Consider the following 23,645-nt stretch of genomic DNA (forward strand, 5'->3'; position numbering starts at 1 on the left):
TACACAAGCTCCTAAAGGGAATATGTCATAAGGTTTCTGCTACCTAATCTAACAATAGCATGATGTAGGGGCTGAGATCTTGATTCCAGCGATGTGTCACTTGCTGGTCTGCAGGCTTACATTTTTATACAATCTTTGTTTTCTCTGCTGTAGATCTAGCAGAGCTCAAAATGCTGAGCCCTGTATAACCCCGCCCACACCCCTGATTGGCTGCTTTCTGTGTACACTGTACAATGACAGAAAGCTGCCAATCAGTGGTGGGGACATGGTCAGACCAGGAGGCATGAGACACCTAGTCCTGTAGTGATAATCTCCTGCTGAAAAAACACTGATTTCATCGAAACAGCAACACACAGTCCAGTAAGTGACACTGGAATTAGAATCTCTTCCCCTACATCATGCTGCTCTCAGATTATGCAGCAAAAAACTGCTGTCAAATCCCCTATAAAGGAAATGCATTGTTCATTATATATATTATCTGTCTGTCTATATATCATTTTTTTTTACAAAATTAAACTAGATAATAAAACCTATTATTTTTTATTGTAACTTTTATTTATTCAACAGGGACAGCCATCTTGCCTCACATTCTGCTTTGTCCTATGAACAGCAGTTTTAAGACATGCTATACAGCAGACCACATGGAGCTGTAGTTTGGAGAAGGAGAGAATGAATATATAAATAATTGCCAGAGAACTTACAAACCTTTGCGAATGATATATAGGTGTTAAAAATTTTTACTTTTTAATCTTCTTGCTACTTTTTAAAAAGGTTAGAAATATACAGCTGTCCCGGATCCGGGCTCTGCTCCCTACACCGCTGTCTGCTAAATGCTCTTATGCTCCACATCAGTCCTTGCAAGTAACCTGGCATGCTCCCATGTGATCATCTACCAAGGCCTATATAAGGCCTACCAGGACACACACCTGTCTCTTGGTTTTAAGACTCTTAGTTTGTCTGTGCAGCACAAACTGCTACCCTCTTGCAGTCTCCAGGACCTCCGCTGCCCGCCTGCAGTCTCCAGGACCTCCGCTACCCGCCTGCAGTCTCCAGGACCTCCGCTACCCTGCCTGCAGTCTCCAGGACCTCCGCTACCCGCCTGCAGTCTCCAGGACCTCCGCTACCCTGCCTGCAGTCTCCAGGACCTCAGCTACCCTGCCTGCAGTCTCCAGGACCTCCGCTACCCTGCCTGCAGTCTCCAGGACCTCCGCTACCCTGCCTGCAGTCTCCAGGACCTCCGCTACCCTGCCTGCAGTCTCCAGGACCTCCGCTACCCTGCCTGCAGTCTCCAGGACCTCCGCTACCCTGCCTGCAGTCTCCAGGACCTCCGCTACCCTGCCTGCAGTCTCCAGGACCTCCGCTACCCTGCCTGCAGTCTCCAGGACCTCCGCTACCCTGCCTGCAGTCTCCAGGACCTCCGCTACCCTGCCTGCAGTCTCCAGGACCTCCGCTACCCTGCCTGCAGTCTCCAGGACCTCCATTACCCGCCTGCAGTCTCCAGGACCTCCATTACCAGCCTGCAGTCTCCAGGACCTCTGCTACCAGACTGCAGTCTCCAGGACCTCTGCTACCAGCCTGCGGTCTCCAGGACCTCTGCTACCTGTTCCTGAACTCCTACCTGTCTGCGGTCTCCCATACATCTGCTACCTTTTTCTTGCGTGGCTCAACCTCCTGCTGCACCAATGCCCGTGTGACTCATGTGCCCACACAGACTTCTTGCCATAAATGGGCGCCATCTTGTGCTTCGGGTGACCAGTGATGTGCCATATAAATTAAGGGCATTGTGTGCCTTAATAAATTTGGTGCATTTTTACTCTTAACTACTTAGGTGTAAGATGATGGTGTATGAAATTGAAGTCCAAGTAAATTCCCCTCATTGACTTCTATAGGAAAGTTTTCAAAACTTTTTATGACCTGTGCAGAGGTCATTGTGCAGGGAGGAGGGGAGCTGTGATCATCACCTATTAGTATCACTAGTAGGTCCTGTGATATCTGCCTCCAGGCTTTAATAGAGGTGTTACCGTTTACTGTAATTCTGCCTCTGATGATAATAAAGGAAAAGCGATATCAAGTGATCTTTACAGAACAGGAAGTATCAGCTTCTCGTGAGGCTCAATGACCCGTGTAAAAGCTGCAAGACTTCAGGATTATTTTTAAATATAAATAATGACGGAGGGAAAAAACACACAATTTTTTAATAATGTTAAAGGTTATTTTCTGAAAATATAGTATATCTTAAAAGACCTCCTAATATACATTTTTTAGCTCATTTGCTAACTGATATCAACATGACTGAATGCCTTTAAGGGTTTATACGTAATGGATCTTCCATTAGCATGTCATGTATTATTTATTATCTACCCTGAAGGGTTTAAAGACTTTTTTTGTAATATAATTGAAGCTTTGATTAGTAGAACCTTAATTAGGCTTGTAAAATCTCAGCATTCAATAAAAATGTATTGGATTTTATTTTCAAGATTAAAAATCTTTGTATACAAATTTTTTTTTTCCAATTCTGTTTTTATTTTTCGAGTGCAAGTGCTTGAGCATCTATGAACTGCATTTAGAGATGTGCTTTAAGGCAGCTGTATAGACAAAAGCAATGGACAGAAGATGTTCACTGACTTCTATGGGACAGTTTTCTAAGCATACTCTATGCCATGGGCAGAGGTCATTGTGCAGGGAGAGGGAGGAGGTGAGCTGTGATCATCATCAACCGTTTTATCTTATTCTATCTAAATAGAGGTTTTAACTTTCAATGAATTCCTGCCTGTGACAATAATGAGATGACCAAGGAAACCTTAGTTTCTACAGAATAGAAAGTGTCAGCCAATTATTAAGCTTAGCGACCAAAGGCAAAATTGCAAGGTTTTAAGATTGTTCTTAAATTTTATCTTAAATTATAGTCACATCTAAAATGTAAAAAAAAAAAAAAAAAAAAAAAATCAGGTTTAACATGAAACATAACTTAAATAACAGTTATTTTGCCTTTTCACCATTTTACAGTTTATATATTGATATGACATTTTAAGGGCTTGTCCAATATAATTAAAAAGTTGCACAAGAGCAACAATTCTGCCACAATAATTACGGTATATAACATAGACTTATCCTTATTCCTCACTGCTGGTCTCCTTATACCTTGTAGTCAGGGGTGAATATATCATTGGTGCAACTGCACAGGGGCCCAAGAGGTAAAGGGGCCCAATACGACCTCCAAAGCAGATAGAATTGTGCATTATGAGGAGCTATTGGACTGAAAGGGGCCCATATATTGTTCTTGCACAGGGGCCCTTTCCTGTCTGGGGCCCTCAATCACTGACCTCGGCGGTTGTGTGCTCTCATGTGGGGTAATGAGGATGCAGTCAAGGTAAATGGAAGACTAGTGGGGCGTAAAAGGGTGGGTATATATTTCATTATTTTAGATGTATTATGTTGGTCTACCCCTTTAAATAACCTTGCAAATACATTACCACCAAAAGTCCAAGTGAGACCATTCCATGAATGTTTCCACTGATTGTTTTGAGGTTAAAGGCGGTTTCAAAGATTCAGTATTCACAGTCCAAATACAGACTGAGATGTCTGGAACATAAGCACAGATGAGGCTGTTGAGTTTGCGTCAGAAGACGCGGGGGCCGTCTGGACAACGAGGTCCATACTCAGACTGTGAATGTCAAAAGTATAAAATCAGCATTAGACCTCATTCAGACATCCGTTATTAGCATACAAGTGGTATCTGTTTATCTCAAACAGAACTTTTACCTACAATAGTGAATGAGGTCACTGACATGTCTGTGATTTTTGGCAGTCTTGAGTGGTCCGGGCAAAATCATGGAGACTAGTCCGATTTTGATCCGAGTATTGGATCAGAATCGCCAATGGATCCGTGAAAGAAAATCGAATGGCATCCGAGTGAGGTTCGATTATCACGGACTGTTACATAAGAAAAGAATGTAGTTTTACTTTTCTTTTTTACGTACGAGAAAAAATGATGACACTAGGACCAAACACCGATGAAACTCGGACCTAAAAAAAAATCACTGATGAAACTCGGTTATTTTTCTAGTGTGAATGAGGCCTTAATATTACAGCATAAAATATCATCACATGATGGATACATTAGGTCAGGCCTGGGCTACAGATTTTTGGCAGCGCTAATAAGCTGCAGTTATTAGAGATACACAGATCTGCACCATTGTGTTATCTGTAATCTGCCATCAGAGGTCTTTGTTAGATTACCATAAATTAGGAGAAGACAAGCTCCGGGCCCAAATGTAAAATCTGTAAAATTCTTCCCACTAACCCCAAGTACAATGTTCAATTTATAATACTAGTCTTTTATATGGCAAAGGAGCTTTAGGCCCCTCCTGGCTACAGTACCCCCTATAGGTACTATCCTAAATACAAGAGGTTCAGTATACAACCATTCCAACAAAAAAAATAAGATATCAGCACACAAAACAATTGCATAAGATATCTGCTTTAAAATCATTTAGTAAATATATATTAGCTTCATGCTTTGCACAGAATACATAAAATCCTTAAATAATTTGGTGCACGTTTTCTTTTCAGTGTAAGTCTGAAACAAAGCAATGGCACTGAATAAATCGAATCTAGAAACAATGACATTATTTTCTTACAATCTAAAAAAAAAAAAAAGAGAAGAATGAATGTCGTTCTCTTCCCTCTTACCTATATCGTGATCACCGCTCCCAATGATTGTTGTCCCTTCCTAGAGGATAGCGGAAAAACAAAAAAAATCAAAGCCGTCAATGAAGATGAAGTCTGGGGGGGGGGATCCGCGGACAGATTAACACCTCGCATCTACAGGAGGACAGCCTTTGTCTGAGCACACACAATGGGAAGCACAAGGCAATCCATTTTACCTTCTTGAGAGCAGGCAGACAGCAGAGCGTAATGAATGCTAAGCAGAAAACACAAGAAAAGCTTCATCCAGCCAAGGGAAGAGGAAATGCAGAGAGAGGGAAGAGACAGGGTTAGTGCACATCAGCAGCTTCATAGAGAAGCTGTACCAAGGGAATAGCTGCAATGAAATCAGACAAAATGGGAAATACTCTCTGAAAACATCTCTGTTCCTGGACACAAACGTCTGTTCACATTACACATCAAGGCAGTCTTTATCACAGGACTCATGTAATGAACAAGCAAGCCGCAGCCACATTCTACTACATCCTGCGGAGTAAACTAAGGGCTTGTTCACACAGTGTTTTCACACAAAATGTATGCGATCATTTTCCTGACAATATTTTCATGAGGAAAATACACTAACGGTGAACATACCGTAATACACATTGAGCGTCACCCCATAGGAATTGTACATTTATTTTTGTTCACGGGTCAATTTCTAAATTATTTTACCATAAACAAAACAGACCTTTTACAAAAATTTTCATGTTGAACTGGACACACCATGTAATTGTGGCTGCAGACTGGCATAAAAAGTTGTTGTTTTTTGTTGATTTTTTTTTTGTTTTTTGTTTTTTTTTAACCTCTCCTTTGCAAAGATTAGCAATAAAATATTTGGCACCTAATGAGTTAACTATAGTTAAGTCCAAGAGGGTGTTTTTAGATAGTTTTTTTTTACTTGGTGGGTGGTGGGGGGCATGTACTTCTGCCTCCTATATGACACTGACCAATCATAAGCAGGCAGCAACATACAAGTGCAGAAGGAACAGTGATGATGTCATCAGGGTCACATGAACCAAGTCCACAGTTCCTGTGCAGCCTAAATAAGCACCGGAGATACAGTCATGGCCGAAAGTGTTGGCCTATGACTGTATATTACACAGCACAGAAATATGGAGCTATTAATTCCAGTTAATATATTCCGAACGAAACTAAGGTTAAAAACTAGGCATTTACACTGATAATCATAGCAAAAAATTAATGTATTGACTCCGGCTCTATTCCCCGCTCAGCACCGCCTCCCTCCTGCTTGTCTGACACCTCCTTTGCTGTGTGACTTCAAGTAAAGAAGCTGTCAGGCAAGCAAGAGAAGGCAATACAGGACAGGGCATAGTGCTGGAGTGACTAAAGCTTGACAAGTGCTCCCAAGCACAGAAAGCACTTCAGCCTCATTTGCATATCGATTCAAACACTGATTTCTCAGGAACGGGGGAACGGACTGGTTATGTAAAGGTATTGCTGGATTTGTCTTAGAAAGACCTACATGTAAATATAAATAGTTTTGGGGAAGAAATCCTGCTAATGGATTCCTCTTAAATTGATCCTGTCGGTGAGTGGGTGTGGGGGGGTATTTTACTAATGAAGCTAGTAATATGGCTGTAAAGGTTCCTGTTCTAACAGTAAAACATGATACCTGTCTTGCAGTAATTCAATGAGCCGGCAATGAGAAATCGAGCATTGAAGACACATATGCAAATTAGCCTGGAAGTGCATTGGGGGCGTGAATCAACAAACCTCCCATGCACTCAATATTTATCATTTTTGTTTGTTTTTTGGCAGAAATTTTCAAACTTGCATGAATTGCATTCTAATTTGGACTGATTTTATAAAGTTACTGTAAAGTGTCCAAAAAGGTGATGCATATGAAAATTTACAGAAGTACAAAGGAAATATACAGCAAAACACACACCCTAAGATAATAAATGACCACTCCAGTGCTGAGAATATCATCATCCATCGCAATGAGGTGAGGTAAACCAGAGTCTATCGTCACCCGGGATTTTCCCTCGTTAATATCCACGTTGTACTGCTCCATAAACGCAGCTTTATCCGTCCACTTATCCGTCCAGTCTTTGGTGAGCTGCTCAATCTGTAATCACAAGAAAAAATGTGAATACACAAAAAAGTAGGTACAGCTGCACAGAGGTTCCCATACACCTTAGCTAGCCGACCACTCTCTCTCGACTCCCCATTGCACATAGGCGGTGGCACAGGGAGACAGCTTTGGGTATAGAAACAAAAGGATTGGGCAATTCAAAAACCTGATCCTTATCAGATGTTGTCGAGGGAGGGTCTGGAACAATCTTAGACATCTTAGACAATCGTCTGATCCCACCAATATCAGAGGATTCACACAACTTTCATTTAACAGAGTTGTCTACCTCTGAAGACAATTTTTATTTTTCAATGAAAGGTTGTCTTTGGAGCTAAAAAAAATTTTTTTGCAATTCGATTTTAATTAAAAATGTTGCACCATTTGGCTTTTATAAACTCAGTTTCTCTGTATATTCAACTTTGATGTGGTCTGTGGTCATAAATCAGCTAGGAAAGAGACAGATAGGAGTTAGAATCTCTCCCACTGGATTGTCACAATGAGCTCTCAAACATACTCAGTTTACCCATTTTGTAATCAATCATAGCGAATGCAACACGGCAGCTATAGAAGGCAAATGGTGCAAAATTTTCATGAAACTGAATAGCAAAAATGATTTTAGTAAAAAAAAATCAATAAAACAAAAATGCATGCATTTAAGTAAGAAAAGAAAAATGTCCCTAACCCCTTTAGGGTAATAATGGCATGGGGGCCATTATGACTGCATAATAATCCACACGATTGTAGGACTTTAAAATGACATCAAGACTGGAAAACTTTTCTGAAATTTAAGGGGGGGGGGCTTGGTTTAGAATTTATACTTTTAAAATAACTTATTAGGGGGTTAATAGAGCCAATTCCTCCAATCACGATCCGTATCTATTAGCCAAAACTTTTCTCTTTTTGAAGGATAACAAGTCCATACATTATACAGAGAGCCTATCGATTATAAAGGTAATTTGGTAATGTCTCATTCTGCCTATGGTGGCGCCGCAAGGATATGGAAGATTCTTTTTTAAAAAATGGCTTTATCTTTTCCCAAATAGTTGATGAGTTTCATGTGCAAGAATATGGGAAGGTCTACTTATGGTATGGCAATAATTCCCCTATGCTATTTACATGTACTATTACTATTTCATAGAACCCTTGAATGTTAGAGTTGGAGGGACCTCCTGGGTCATCTGGTCCAACCCCCTGCTCAAAGCAGGATTCACTAAATCATCTCAGACAGATGTCTGTCCAGCCTCTGTTTGAAGACGTCCATTGAACGGGAACTCACCACCTCTCGTGGCCGCCTGTTCCACTCATTGATCACCCGCACTGTCAAAAAGTGTTTTCTAATATCTAATCTGTATCTTCTCCCTTTCAGTTTCATTCCATTGCTTCTTGTGTTTCCATGTGTAAATGAAAATAAGGATGATCTCTCTACACTGTGACATCCCTTCAGATATTTGTAGACAGCTATTAAGTTTCCTCTTAGTCTTCTTTTTTGCAAGCTAAACATTCCCAGATCCTTTAATCGTTCCTCGTAGGACATAGTTTGCAGTCCGTGCACCATCCAGGTAGCTCTTCTCTGAACTTGCCCCAGTTTTTCCATGTCTTTTTTTAAAATGTGATGCCCAGAACTGGACACAGTATATTTATTTACTTACTGTAGGGTATTTACTCATTTTGTTTTTATCCTTGGTTCTGTCTGGTAATGGTCACAGTGTGAATGTGCACCTACATATTGCACTTATAAAAACATGTGTTCCGGCTCATTTCTTTGGTTTTGCTTTGTACCTACAGCGGCTCGGTTCCCCTTTTTGGGCTGTGCATCTTGTCTATATCGCTTTCCACGGGCAGCTGCAAAACAGTCAGGTCTGGGTCCTGCTCTGCCCCCGTCAATTTTGAGGTCTGCTGGCACATAGCGAGGTGATATATTAAGAGTTAGAAACCTTCCTGATTGGGTCACCTTGTCGCGGTGGGGTGTCTTTTACACTTTTTTGATCAAAATAGTGTCAACTAAGTACCCTGTGTCATTTACATGCACTATTACTATTTATTTACTTACTGCAGGGCGTTTGCTCATTTTGATTTTATCCTAGGTTGTTTTATTTTTTATGATATAGTATTGTACATTCATTTATTATATAAAAGACCTATCCGTTTCATTTTAACCTCATCCTAATAAATAAAGCGCAACCACTGTATATCCTGCTTGTCTTGCTGACCAGCTTGTTTTCAGTTTGCTGTTATACAAGAACATTACGCCATCTATTGGTCATACTGGGCGACACAGCAGACAGACCAATATTTTCAGTTATGCAATTTAGCCTTTACTTCAAGGGTTCTCCTATGATATGATACTGATGACTGATCCTTAGCACTGACCATTAATATCAGATTATTGGCGGTCCGGCATCCCCCACGATCAGCTATTATTGCACATTTTACCCCACTAGCTCTCTGCAAATGCTGCTTTACAGACAGTACAGCCATTGGAGGTCGGCTACATATCTGGCGGATGGGCGCTGCAGAAGTCCTTGCAAGTGTTTCCCATTTCTGCATATCTTCTAGGAAATAAGTTATCTGGGTTTCACTAACAATTAAATATATTGTCCCGCGGTAGTGGAACGTATACGTAAAGCCTCAAAAAAAGAAGAAGAAGAACCCTTTATATCTTTACCTTTAGTTCATTTTGTAGCACCAGTTCTGTTAGGTTTCCATCTCGTTCCTCACTGAAAGCAGGGCTAATAGTTCTCTGCATAGGACAAAAAAAAGTTTGATAATATATCTTACAAAGTGAAACAGTTCTGTAAAGAAGAAGTGACATTTAATATGACTGCGTTGTGTGCCACGCATAACATTCATCACAAATAGTAAGCAGATAGAGACATATACAACGTCTATAGACCCCCCTCCAGCAAGATACACACAAACACCGACAGGAAGAAGAATTTACCATTTCAAAATTCCTTAGCATGGCCTTTAATCGGTTAATCTCTTCTCTGAGCTCTCTGATCAATTTTACATTAGCATCCTGAAAAAATACATTTTGAGAAAGTTTTATAAATATTTTGTAATAGGCTTTGTAAGAGCAACTATAAAGAAACCTTTAAAAGCATCCTGTGTCAAATGTATATACTTAAAGGTTGATTTTTTTTTTATTTTTTGTTTACTTAAATTTAAGTATTTCGGGCTAAAAATTATTTTTGCAATTGGGTTTCATTACAAATTTTGCACCGTTTTGCTTTTACAGGCTCTTTGTTTCCTGGCACTTTCCACTCTGATGTGGTCTGTGGTCCTAAATCAGCTGAAGGGAGCTCAGAAAAAGACAGATAGGAGTTAGAAACTCTGTCAGACTGTCATGGCGAGCTGCCAGATGGATTCTCTGTTAACTCATTCAGTAGCCAGCAACAGACTGCGCAACACAAAGGCTATAGTAGGTAAATGGTTAAAAAAATTGAATGAACCCCAATTGCAAAAATTATTTTTAACCCAGCACTCAAGTGTAAAAAAAAATATTCCCATTAAAAGGAATGGGAATATTCTATGTGAGCTGCGCTTTGCGCATGCCCGGCACAAGAGCACAGTGCACGTCACAGGGCCATATGACGTGCAGGGGAGGGGGAATATGATAATTAAGCATATAGGCGGGGATTTGGGGGAATAATAATCACATATTAGGGGATTGCTTGGCATCCCCCGAACGCCAAGCCTGTACAAAATAGAATTGATTAAAGCGCTTTTCTCTGCATTCAGACCTCTGCTATGGGCCGAACAGGAATGTATAGAGTTACTTTTCTATACCCTGTATGGCCATAGTAGAGGTCTGATATCTCCAAGGGGGGTGACAGATTCCCTTTAAACATACACATAATAATACCACAATAATAAAGTTTTAATCAAACTGAATTGTTCACTGTCTGTAAAGCATCATTATACGTATACAATAACAACATCATCTTATTGCACTAAATAGGCTCTGTTCACACTTTCATTAACACTTTTTTCAAGGATCCAATAGTTGTTTTTTTTGTTTGTTTGTTTTTTTTAAGAATAGTGACTGTTCATCTTCTAAACGAGAGTCCAGAAAGAGGACAATTGCATTTATCATGTTCAACTTTTTAGTCCAGTCTGGTGACACTCAAGTGTCTTAATTGGGGAAAAGGAGAATTGAGACACTACTGACCCTTTCCCATAATCTAGGCAAAGAATATGTGGGTTCATTAGACTCAATACTATAATTAGCTACTTTTACATTAAAGGGAATATGTCAGCAGGTGTTTGCTATGTAATCTGAGAGCGGTATGATATAGGGGCAGAGACCCAGATTCCAGCGATATGTCACTTACTGGGTTGCTTGGTGCAGTTTTGATAGAATCTGTGTTTTCTGTGCTGAAGATGTAGAAGGCGCAGAATACCAAGCTGTGTATAACCCCGCCCACACCACTGATTGGCAGCTTCCTGTGTACACTGTCAGCAAGCTGCCAATCAGTGGTAGGGGCGGGGTTAAACAAATTAGCTGGACTGCCTGGCATGTGACAACTAGTCCTGCAGTGATAATCTCCTGCTGGTAAAACACTGATTGTATTGAAACTACAACAAGCTGCTAAGCAAGTTTCAATCCCTGGAATCAGGCTCTCTTGTCCTATATTATACTGCTCTCAGATTAAATAGCAAAAACCTGCTGAAAGATTCACTTTATTCTTGGCCGAAATGTGGTGGAGGGTGGCTTCACGGACTGGTAGAAAGGGGGTAAGAGGACCTTTGTATAGGCCACTAATACCAGATCAAGACAAAGTCAACTCTCAGCACCCCACAATCAGTTGTTTGGACGAGCACCAACTCCCTGGTGGACACTGCACTTTTTTTTCACTGTGTCACAGGCGCAAATCCATATTCTTAGTAGCGGCTATACCGCTATAATACCAGGCATAGCCATTGCTAAAACATATAGTGCCGTGCCGGGTAACCAATGAAGGAGATGTGACATTTGCTAAGTGCTGTAGTACCTTTAAGCAGCTGATCGACACTGGGTGCTGATAGTCATACCCCTGAAGATCTAATATTGATGGTCTTTCCTAAATATAAGCAACTGTCCCGGATGACCTCTTTAAAGTTGCTATTTGTATATTGTAGCAAAGCAACTAACAATGTGCAAAGCAAGTTCAAGTGTATCAGTTCTGTGGGTGTATCAAATATAAACCTATATAAAGGGTCTCAAGATCCCTTTACAAGACTTTCTTTCATACACTTGTACATTGTGTCAGAAACAATGGACCTTTTCGCAAGTCAATGCTTCAATTCCTTGCCAGGGCACAGGGACAAAAGACCTTTTTATTTATCCATGGTCAAGAAGGACAATGACAGAACTGATCCTAACCAACCATGAAATGCAGCAGCAGACAGAAAGTCAAAATCAAAGCTTATGATTACGCTCACACAAGTGTAGGAAAGTAATACTTAGCGATACTTGCCTCATTCACTCTGGGTTTATTGATGATGTTTTTGGCATTTGAAGCATAGCGCAAGGTGCTCATGGTTTCATTGTAACTGCTGCTTGCAGGGGAAACAGCTAAAATAACCAGAATATGTAATGAAATGTAAAATAGTATACTAAACCATAAATACAGAATGGATGGACGTCTAGACATGGGCTCAGCGAACGGTACTCTGTCCATTAATAATTTCTATAACAGATGTAAAGTTTACGGATTTCGATACTGAGCGAAGTCTTGTGCATATTACAAGAATAAATCCACATGCTACATAATATATTATGGCCTACTAACGTGACTCTACCAAGATAAGATGGAGCTGGACCTACGACCAACTTGGAAATTTGTTTACTACACAAAACTTTAATGGCAGATTATTTTTAGGGATCACAATTCTGTGCTGATAAGTTTTTATCCTGAGGTGAAGTGTACCTACTGATATTCAGAAAAACAATTATAATGCAGGAGCCTGCAAGAAAAATTTTCTGTAAGCTGTTGTCCACCACTTGGACAACCCCTTTTTAAATGCCTGGTCCCCGGAGTTAAAAAGTAAAGACCGATGCTCACCTCCCGCACTGCCGTCGTTACATCGATGATGTCACTGGTTTTCCTTGTGCTTGAGTGACATCAGCAGTTGCTGACTGCCAATCAGTGGTTGCCAACCGGCTGCTGCCTTTACTATGCTGTCAGCCGACCTGGACCAAACAATATTATGTACAGCGACAGTGTGGGAGGAGAGTATACTTTTTTTTTTTTTTTTTATTCTGGAGACTCAGGCATTGAAGAAGTAGTTGAGCAAGTAGGGGACAATCAGTTTAATCAAATTTATCACTATAATTAATTATTTAACCAGACACTCTTTCCAGTGTAATAAAACCAATAAGATCAGATCAAGGTAACGTTCAATATAGCAGTTCAACTTATGTTAGAGTAAAAACAGATTAAACACAACTTTTCCGCATCAACAATCTTTAAAGCCACTTATCCCAGGATGAAGCAGACAGCGAAACCCAGGGTCGGGTAGAAGCTGGTGTGCTGTGTGTTTGACATATTTGTTATGTGTTTTTAACTCACTTATTCTTGTGTTAATAGAAAAAAAATCCTACATTAGAAACTAATTGTCCGGCAATGCTGCTCTATGTCCAGTTTTTCATAAAGTTAAACTCGTGACAGTATTGTTAGCGGTGATCGCTTGTAGAACTATCGGTCTCAGAAGGACTAATGGCAATATTTTTTGATGAATACACAGACACTGGAAGAGTGACTAAGAGGGAGGATTTCAGATGATGTGGATTCTGCTTTACAGATCGTTAATGCACTACTGTTCAATGTTGTATATTTTTCTTAAATCAGTTTGATAAGAAATTTTGCTCTCAATAGCAGCACAGACCTTCCGCGGTCGGTGCAGTCTCCTAGATTTTCATCTCTATCAATGAAGCCATCGCCAGACTGTGCTACCATTAAGTTAAAATTTGCCAATGAATGCAAATTATGAAAGTGATTATTTTGATGTTTCCGGCCCTATGATTTTTTTAATCTTTAGAATTGGCAGCAAACTTTCAATGAGAAAATTCTGTCAGCCTGCAGCCACCACTAGGGGGAGCTCAGGAGATTACTGCATTATAATTATACAATGGACTCATTACTCAGTGTCCAGTAAGCACCCAACAATGGTCGCTGAAGGCAACCAGAATGTAATGATTAGGAGCACTGTATCAGAAAGAGCACGTAATGATACATAAGATATTTTAAGAAAAAAAATATTCTTTTCACCTATTTAGATTTAATAAAAACCTATATTTAACAATGGAAAAAAAGAGGGTTTTAGCAACCAATATGTGGGGTTTTTTTGTCACCACCATACACCACACGTAGTTTTAACCCACACACGGGTCCTTTTCAAGCAACCTTGTAAAGGACCCATGCATTTGTTAAAGGGGCTGTCCACTTTGGGGTAGCGCCCATGTATTCACATAAGTAATCCATATAAAATAAAAATAATTTAAACTCACCTCCCGCAGGGGCGCCGTTCCTGCGATATCGGGAGTGCTCTTCTCGGCAGGTCCAGGTCCACTCTGATGTAATACTGATGGGCAACAGCTGATCAGCAGCCACTGATTGGTTGCAGTGGTCACGTGACACGTGAACCGCTGAGAATAGCAGTGCCGAAATTGCAGGAATTGCGCCACCGCAGGAGGAGAGTACTGAGTGTTATTATATTATATGGGCACTGAAGTGATTAAGTAGGGGGAGACAGAGTCCAGTAGTGAACAAACCCTTTAAAACAGGAAGTAGCATAGGTTTGGTGACAATAAAGGGACACTTTAGGCAGGCTGACTTTATTTTACCTTTAGAATATGTCATCATTTATCTAGAAGGCAAAGAGGAAATGGAAGAATCTGAATGCCCTAAATCAGCATCTGATCAATTGTCCCATTAGCAAGCAAAGCATGTAAATGTGTGACTTACTGGCAATCATGATAGTTTTGGAGTTGCCCCCCAGACTGTCCTTTAAAAGCCAAGTCAGAATGGAATCTCTGTAAGGCACAAATGGCTGTCGTCTTGATCCCGCTGCACTGCTTCCCGAGGGGCTGCCAGGGATGCCGCTATCCCCGTCGCTGAGGATGCTGTTTATACTTTGAGAGCTACTAGTCATTTGGGAATTCTGAGCTGCAATGAACAGAAAATGTACATTTGTAGATATTAGTGGCAAATAATTACCATAATTAAAGGGGTTGTTCGCAATTAGAAAAAACTGTCATGGCAGCGTGGGTTGTGTGTGGTATGGTAGCTGCACAAATCCCACCGCTGCAAGAGGGACTCGGTGAAAATTGCAGTGATTATTGTACAACAAATAAACATTAGATGAATGCATCTCTTTCACTATGTGGCAGATGTAATCACAGATATTTTATCAGTATTTGCCTCCCCAAAATAATAAATAATGATAAATACCTAATGCAGAGATGACGATCCCCAGAGTCACCAAGGAGCGGTTGATGTTGGAGCCTTCGGTGAGACGGTCTTTGCAGTAATTTGGAGAAGCTCTTTCACTACAAGAAAAACATGGATATATCCAATGCTTTACAGAACAAATCCCCGGCATCCCCGACTCAGACTCACCTGCCTGCCAAGTCAACCAGGTGGATTTTGCTGGCAATCTCTGATGGCAAGTTATCATCTAATATTGCCTGTGGGGAAAAAGAAGGAGCGAGGAAGGATCATAAAAAAGGAACACAATAGGCAAAAAGTTCTTGTCATGTATGGACCAGGCATCATTATAATAAATAGGGGTTATCAAATAATGCTGCACGATCCGATCTGTGGAGACAGATAAATAGGAGGGAACAGATTTTGAGGAAAATTTAGAAAAGGAGAACAGGGAAGAGTTAGATTAATGAAGTAAGGGGATAAGGACTGTCTATAGAGATGTGTTTTTAGAGCATGCTTAAAAATGTGGAGGCTGGATATTAAATCAGATTGTTTGGGATAGTGCGTTTCAAAGAACTGGTGCAGCACGAGAAAAGTCTTTGAGACAGAATTGGGAGGTTCGATTATAAAGGATATTGGTCTTAGGTCAGTTGCAGAGCAAAGAGCACAGGTAGGGTGATAGATAGAGATGAGTGAGGAGATGTAGGGTGGTGCAAAACAGTAGTGAGCTCTGTGGTGAGAGTTTTAAATTGTTCTCTGTAGCGGATGGGTAACCAGTGCAATGACTGGAACAAGGGGGAAGCATTGGTGTAACGGCTGGACAGAAACACTACCTTGGCTGCTGCATTCAGGACGGATTGGAGAGGAGAGAGTTTAGTAAGAGGGAGACCGATCAGTAGAGAGTTGCAGTCATCCAGACGAGAGTGAAGAAGAGTGACAGTAAGAGTTTTTGCAGTTTAAAGGTGAGCAAATAGTACAAAGACATCATACATAGGGTTCTCCCGCTAAAAGCCAAAGCAAAATGTCCCTCACAATGTGCAATCCTTACACTGGTATTACCTGGTCAGCCATCCAATTAATCAGCTGACATGAAATACTTAATTTTACCTGCAGTAGTTCATCTATTTGACTACCACAGTCATAAGAAGGAAACTACACGGATGAAGATCATAAACACAAGTATCTTTCAGATATAATGTGCACTCAAGTACAAAAGACAATCATGGTTTTACATTGGAAGAATTAAAGGGGCTGTCTCACATGAGAAACATTTATGGCATATCCACAAAATATTGCACAAATATCTCATCTGAGGGTAAGACTTCAGAGACCCACACCTCAGTCCAGAACAGGGGTCCATTGATCCTCCATTCTGGTTGGCATCTGACCAAAAGTATTCGGATTTCCCATAGCAATGAATGGAGAGGCGGCACATGTGAGGCCACCTCTCCGCTCACTAATGGTCAGATGCCATCTGGGACTTGCAATCGGGGTACTCCAGTTCTGGACATATGTGCAGGTCCCAGAGGTGGGAGCCATAGTGATCATATATTTCACATTGCTGTAAGTGCTCTCTGTATTCTCAAGCTGCGGCTTTCCCCCACTGCTGATCGAAGGTATAAAATAGGCAACCAGCTGCTAGAGGGAAAGAGCCCACTGCTCAGCTTACTGTACAACTAATAAAGGACAATTTTATGGAAACTACTACAAGTGACCAATAAGTGAGAAAAATCTGGACTAAGGGTCTCAGTCATTACTTTATGCTACCCTCAGACAGGGCAATATAAACCTGTTGACATATTCCCTATAAAGGAAAGAGATAATAATTCTCTTTGTGGTGGAGTCGTGTATAATAAATAAATAAAATAAATATATATATATTAGTGTGTCGTGAAAAGAATGCAAATCTGTAGTGCACATGACCATCAGATCATAATGGTCCACAAGAACTGCGATCGTGCAGCAATTACCTGTGTGTACTGGATGGTAAAGATGGCATGAGAGCGGCTACTGGCATCATGGACGTGGGTAGCTGCAGTTATTCTACAATGAGAGACAACAGACAATTTCAAGCCGGTAATGTTCTACAATAGCTGAAAACAATTAATATGGATCTCTATGAACACTCAATATGGATTTACAAGCAGCTGTATATGGATGTATTGACGGGTAAAGCCTTACGCTGCTCCAAAATATCTCGATTTAGGGATTTAGAATCTATGATTTAGGGATTTAGAATCTATGATTAGGCTTTTAAATAGTGTAAATAATTTGCAGAAACTGCATTGATCAAGACATGTAACCACTCACTGTATAATAAAACAAGTGAGCGCAGAACATCGACAGTATCATACAGAATAAACGATTATCTGGAGACATTACCTGTTCTCCATTCCTTGCTCTAGGAGAGCAACAACTTGTTCATAATCAGTGACTACATGCTGTGATAATCCTATGACGATAAAAGACATTACAGCAGATAAATTAGTCTGGAAATGAGAACCATATAGAGAAATAAGCAATAATAATAAACTGTAAAAGCATTCATCGGACACAAGTCATTCTAAAGCCAATGTGGAAGAAGGGTATGTGCACATATTGAGAAATTGCAGCAGATTTTTCTGCAGTAAAAATGTTGCTTAAAATACGCTCAATTTTGACGCATTTTTAATGTGTTTTCTCCCATTGTTTTGAATGGGTGAAAAACTCTGAAAGAAAGGTCATGTTGCAGAGTTGAAAAAAGCTTTGATGGTTCAAATCTGCGAGGAAAAAAAAAGTAAGCAGCGTGTGCACGAGGTGTCACAAATCTCATTCACTTTGCTGCTACTGTAAATCCATGTCTTTTTTTTCTGCAGCGAGAAAATACAACATGACAAAAAATATATGGACACAGACAGAAGAGAGCAAGAACAGTATATGGGTCCTTTTCTGTCCAATAATGTGTCTGTTACATAAGCAGTTCACCGCTTTGGAGGTGGAAGTGGGCCCTCCTTTACCATTTGGGCCCCTATGTGGTTGCACCAATGGTATGTCCACCCCTGACAAGGAAATAACTGAAGTTCTGCTATTGTAAAGAGTTTTGGAAATCCTCTAGGGGGCAGCATTGCATCACAATGAGGCTAATAACTGTACTGTGCGGAGCGCAGCTCTGGCCTGCAAGTTTTTACGGATGTTATGTAGTTACTTTTTTAATGTGGTGATTCCCAGCCCTACATATGTTGTTTCATTGCTCTATCTATGTATAATGTCCATGGTTGTTAGGTGAAGGGCTCCTTACCACTTCTGCATGTGCCCTGCACATCCAAGCAATGCCTCTGTGCGGTGCCTGATATTTGGGGCCATGCACCCCTCAAACCTTGGCACTAGACATAACACAAAGCATGAGTTTTGCAAAAAAAGTTTTATCAGGGGAGTATCTGCTTTTTATCACTAACAGCAGAACAGCGTCATCCAAGGGTTACGGCATCAGGGGCTGGTATCACATTTAGGACTACAGCAAACTACTACCAGCGGGAATCAGTGAGGACAGGACTATACGTCATCTACAGCAATGTGCTAAATCCCAGCACACAGTCTGCTCCGGCGTACATCATCACTTTTTATATCTTTATCAGTCATCAATGTCTCTCTCTGAATCTTCAGTTTGGTTTCAGAGCCCCATGATGCTTTCTACTAAACCAATTGGTTCTGATTTGATGTCCTTTACCCAGTGCCTCGAGGAGACGTCCTCTACAATCACTTCTATTCATCTAACGGTTTACCACACTGTCATGTGCTGAAAATCACAAATTTTCCCATAAAGAAAAACTGTATTGTTTTTACTAACTGAACTAAAAAACCGTGCACAGGCGACAATTTTAGCCTAATTTGGTTATGAAAAAAAAAAAAGGGTGAGATCTCCAAGCCATAAATTTACTAACACTTTGCTATACAATGCACTGTTCATGGGCTTCCCGGCTTACACTGTATAGATGTCGGGGTAGCAAAGGATCAGGGAGCTGGAACTTCAATGGCCAATACTTTAGATTTCAGGAGAAATAAGCTGCTACCAGATGTTTTATTCCTCTCTCCCCATTGAAAACACTTGAACCCTCGTTCCTGTTTATGGGGGAGTCTGGAGAGATAGCCGTCTGCCGAACCAACGTTCTTTCAACAGCTATCTCATGTCAGCTTACCTCTGTCATCATTAATTATTCTTTCATTATTCTATTTATTTATTTATAGCACAGTTATAAAACATTGGGTTTTGGAATAAATCAATAAGACAATAAAAAGGAAAAGATACTAATAAATATATGGTGGCGGTTTTGTGGGACTGGGCATGCCGTCAGGTTCCCTTTCTGTGGGCTATGGTACTTATGTGATACTTTGCCTCCCATCTGCTGTCCCTTTCGATCATACCTTGCACATATGGCCCCTTCTCGGGGTGTTCACGGACCCGCAGTGTATATGGTTTCTTTTGATCAGATTGATGCAGCAAATCCCGGACACGTTCATTGTAAATTTCTAGAAAACTTAAACAAAAAGGTTTTTTTAATGATTACAACATACAAATCTCAGATGATAAAATGTCTTTATCATGGTCATTGAGAAAAGTAGAAAACACTCAATTTTTTTTTTTAGTAAAACAGATATTAAAGCGACCTTTTACCGTGGTACTTAAAAGCCAGGTAAGAAAAAATATGTAAAAATAAATAAAATTATACACAGTGATGTGAAAAAGTGTTTGCCCCCTTCCTGATTTCTTATTCTTTTGCAGGTTTGTCACACTTAAATTTTTCAGATTACAATACAAATTTAAATATTAGACAAAGATAACACAAGTAACCACAAAATGCAGTTTTTAAATGAAGGTCTTTATTATTAAGGGAAAAAGAAATCCAAACCTACAGGGCCCTGTGTGAAAAAGTGATTACCACCTAAACCTAATAACTGGTTGGGCCCTTAGCAGCAACAACAGCAATCAAGAGTTTGCGATAACTGGCAATGAGTCTTTTACAACGCTCTGGAGGAATTTGTGCCCAATTCAGCTTGAGGTCACGAATAGATGGCCGGACATTCTCCTCCAGGATTTTTTGGTAGACAGCAGAATTCATGGTTCCATTTACCAAAGCAAGTCTTCCAGGTCCTGAAGTAGCAAAACAGCCCCAGACCATCACACTACCACCACCATATCTTACTGTTGGTATGATGTTCCTTTACTGAAATGCTGTGTTACTTCTAAGCCAGATGTAATGGGACATACACCTTCCAAAAAGTTAAACTTTTGTCTCGTCAGTCCACAGAGTATTCTCCCAAAAGTCTTGGTGATCATTAAGATGTTTTCTGGCAAAACTGTGAGGAGCCTTTATGTTCTGTTAGCTCAGCAGTGGTTTTTGTCTTTGAACTCAGCCATGCATGTCATTTTTACCCAGCCTCTTTCTTATTGTGGAGTCATGAACACTGACCTTGTAAGGTAGCGCTATTCATCACTCCGGGGTACTCACTTCACCGGGTCAATTAAAGCACACATGCAATGTTTTCCGGTAATATGTAGTCCAGCAGTTTATTACACCTCATAAACCGCTCATAACATAGTCCATCTCAGTGGCTCGCAGGAATGTTACACATGTATCCTAGCGCTTTTTCAGTGGCAGCTATGCCCACTTGGCTTCAAATACAGACTTCAGCAAGGTACAGCAACAATATTCACTCATAGCGCTGATTTACCTTTGCCGGGTCTCAGCTGCTTCTGTCAGCTCGGTTCTGCCACAGCTGTGGCTTTAAGCCTTTCCAGATGTGGCCTCCAGGCCACGTGCCTTCCAAGGCTACTGGTATCTCAAACACAGGGATCCAGCCTCTGCCTTCCAGGCTAGTGGAGTCCCACAAAAGGGACCAGGCCTCTTGCCTTCCAAGGCTACTGGTATCTCAAACACAGGGATCCAGTCTCTGCCTTCCAGACTTCACCAGGCCTCTCTCTCTCTAAACCACCAGGATTTATATATCCTTCTGTGCACACGGGACCTGTGATGATGTCACAGTCATGTGATCAGTCACCTGAGGGGGAGGTAAATGGTCAGCCAGAACACACCCCCTGGACATTTTAGCAATGCAGCAAGCTGCTGCATTACACCTTAACTGAGGCAAGTGAGGCCTGCAGTTCTTTGGATGTTGTTGTGGTGTCTTTTGTGACCTCTTGGAGGGGTCATCGCTGCGCTCTTGGAGTAATTTTGGTCGGCCGGCCACTCCTGGGAAGGTTTACCACTGTTCCATGTTTTCGACCATTTGGGGATAATGGCTCTCACTGTGGTTCGCTGGAGTCCCAAAGCTTTAGAAATGTTTTTATAACGTTTTCCAGACTGATAGATCTCAATTACTTTGTTTCTTATTTGCTCCAGAATTTATTTGGATTGCAGCATGATGTCTAGCTTTTGAGGTTCTTTTGGTCTACTTCACTTTGTCAGGCAGGTCCTATTTAAGTGATTTCTTGATTGAGAACAGGTATGGCAGTAATCAGGCCTGTGTCTGGCTAGGGAAATTGAACTCAGCTACCCAAAGATGTGATAAACCACACTTAATTTATGTTTTAAGGATGGGGGAGGGGCAATCACTTTTTACAGGGCCCTATAGGTATGGATTTCTTTTTCCCTTAATAATAAAGACATTCATTTAAAAACTGCATTTTGTATTTACTTGTGTGATCTTTGTCTAATATTTAAATTTGTTCTGTGATCTGAAACATTTAAGCGTGACAAACATGCAAAAGAATAAGAAATCAGGAAGGGGGCAAACACTTTTTCACACCATTGTATGTATATGCACACACAATATATACTACATATCACTCGTTCTATATATATATCCACACCATCTGTTTTCTATAAACTACATTGTGTGTAGTAATGAGACAAGCATATAGTTCACATTTTCTATGCATTCCACCCATGGATGATTGATTTAGACAAATGTGAAATCCCTTGTCAGTAGAACACAAAACTGTCATTTACAGCCCACAACTATTTTCCGTTATGATCTATGATATTGACACAAACAGTATATAAATCCATTAGGCACGATTGGACCTGCTACTAGTCACTTTGAGATTCCCTCGCTTGCAATTGTAATGTCAATGTCCGGCTGCACAGATATCAACACAGGGTTGCTCAGCACTAATTAGTAACACCACAGTCCATCTATGTGTAAGGCTGGGGCTACAGTCACGCAGAAGGCTGGGGCTACAGTCACGCAGAAGGCTGGGGCTACAGTCACGCAGAAGGCTGGGGCTACAGTCACGCAGAAGGCTGGGGCTACAGTCACGCAGAAGGCTGGGGCTACAGTCACGCAGAAGGCTGGGGCTACAGTCACGCAGAAGGCTGGGGCTACAGTCACGCAGAAGGCTGGGGCTACAGTCACGCAGAAGGCTGGGGCTACAGTCACGCAGAAGGCTGGGGCTACAGTCACGCAGAAGGCTAGGGCTACAGTCACGCAGAAGGCTAGGGCTACAGTCATGCAGAAGGCTAGGGCTACAGTCACGCAGAAGGCTAGGGCTACAAGGAGATATTTACCATTGACAGAAATTCTCACCAATGTTGTGCAACAAAAATATCTGTGGAACTTGTCTGAGACTTGCAACTATTTAAGAGCTGTAAAATAAAGCAGCCAAGTGGCGACAAGTCGTATGCCACTTGTGACTTGCATTGAAATCTATGGTAAGCGAGTTCCTTTCAACGGAAAATCCGACTGCTTGGAAACATTTGCAGCTCTTTGGTGCAGTCGCAGGATGCAATGTGACACCATAGGAAATCATTACAAGCGATGTCTCCATGCGACACTGTAATTTCAGTGTCACTGTGTAGCCTTAGTCTTATAGCACGAAGAAACGAGCAGCGATCACCTGGGACGTCTAACATCCTTCATTCAAATACAGGTCTGTCTCAGGATACAGAATCACAAATATCCCACTCTCATCCAGACCTTTTCTCCATACTATTAGACTATAAAGCCGATCTGTGCAGCCGCCCTGTTGCATGGAGAATAATATGGAAACCTCAGACTTCTATAATGAGCTAATAGAGTTTTGATTGTATAGCACGGTGGCACAGTGGTTAGCACTGCAGCCTTGCAGCTCTGAGGTCCTGGGTTCAAATCCCACCAAGGACAACATCTGCCAGGAGTTTGTATGTTCTCCCCGTGTTTGTGTGGGTTTCCTCCGGGTTCTCCGGTTTCCTCCCACACTCAAAGATATACTGATAGGAAATTTAGATTGTGAGCCCCGATGGGGACAGCAATGATAATGTATGTAAAGCGCTGCAGAATATGTTGGCGCTATATAAAAATAAAGATCATTATTCTATGCACAAAAGGTTATTCTTCTATCAGAGTTAAACTCGGAGGGTCACATATTACAACAGCAATCTCCAGAACAGGGATTGGGGGAAGCAAGTTTTGGAGAT

The 23,645-nt window shown here is 41.0% G+C and overlaps 1 protein-coding gene across 1 annotated transcript in view; it reads right to left on the reverse strand.

The window, feature by feature from the left end:
* Window positions 1-23,645, reverse strand: part of STARD9 (StAR related lipid transfer domain containing 9) — a 157,976-nt gene that overhangs the window by 46,082 nt on the left and 88,249 nt on the right. Inside the window, exons 7-17 of the mRNA XM_073638857.1 lie at window positions 19,615-19,727; window positions 17,596-17,665; window positions 17,184-17,256; window positions 15,406-15,473; window positions 15,238-15,335; window positions 14,752-14,952; window positions 12,262-12,359; window positions 9,744-9,821; window positions 9,468-9,542; window positions 6,617-6,796; window positions 4,693-4,732 (exon numbers count right to left, since the gene is read on the reverse strand). Coding sequence (XP_073494958.1) covers window positions 4,693-4,732; window positions 6,617-6,796; window positions 9,468-9,542; window positions 9,744-9,821; window positions 12,262-12,359; window positions 14,752-14,952; window positions 15,238-15,335; window positions 15,406-15,473; window positions 17,184-17,256; window positions 17,596-17,665; window positions 19,615-19,727 — 1,094 coding nt within the window. The remainder of the gene's footprint in view (window positions 1-4,692; window positions 4,733-6,616; window positions 6,797-9,467; window positions 9,543-9,743; window positions 9,822-12,261; window positions 12,360-14,751; window positions 14,953-15,237; window positions 15,336-15,405; window positions 15,474-17,183; window positions 17,257-17,595; window positions 17,666-19,614; window positions 19,728-23,645) is intronic.

The sequence above is a fragment of the Phyllobates terribilis genome, unplaced genomic scaffold (assembly GCF_046119375.1).
Source record: "Phyllobates terribilis strain yellow unplaced genomic scaffold, ASM4611937v1 Scaffold_7__3_contigs__length_470593459, whole genome shotgun sequence".
NCBI classification, from domain to species: Eukaryota; Metazoa; Chordata; class Amphibia; order Anura; family Dendrobatidae; genus Phyllobates; species Phyllobates terribilis.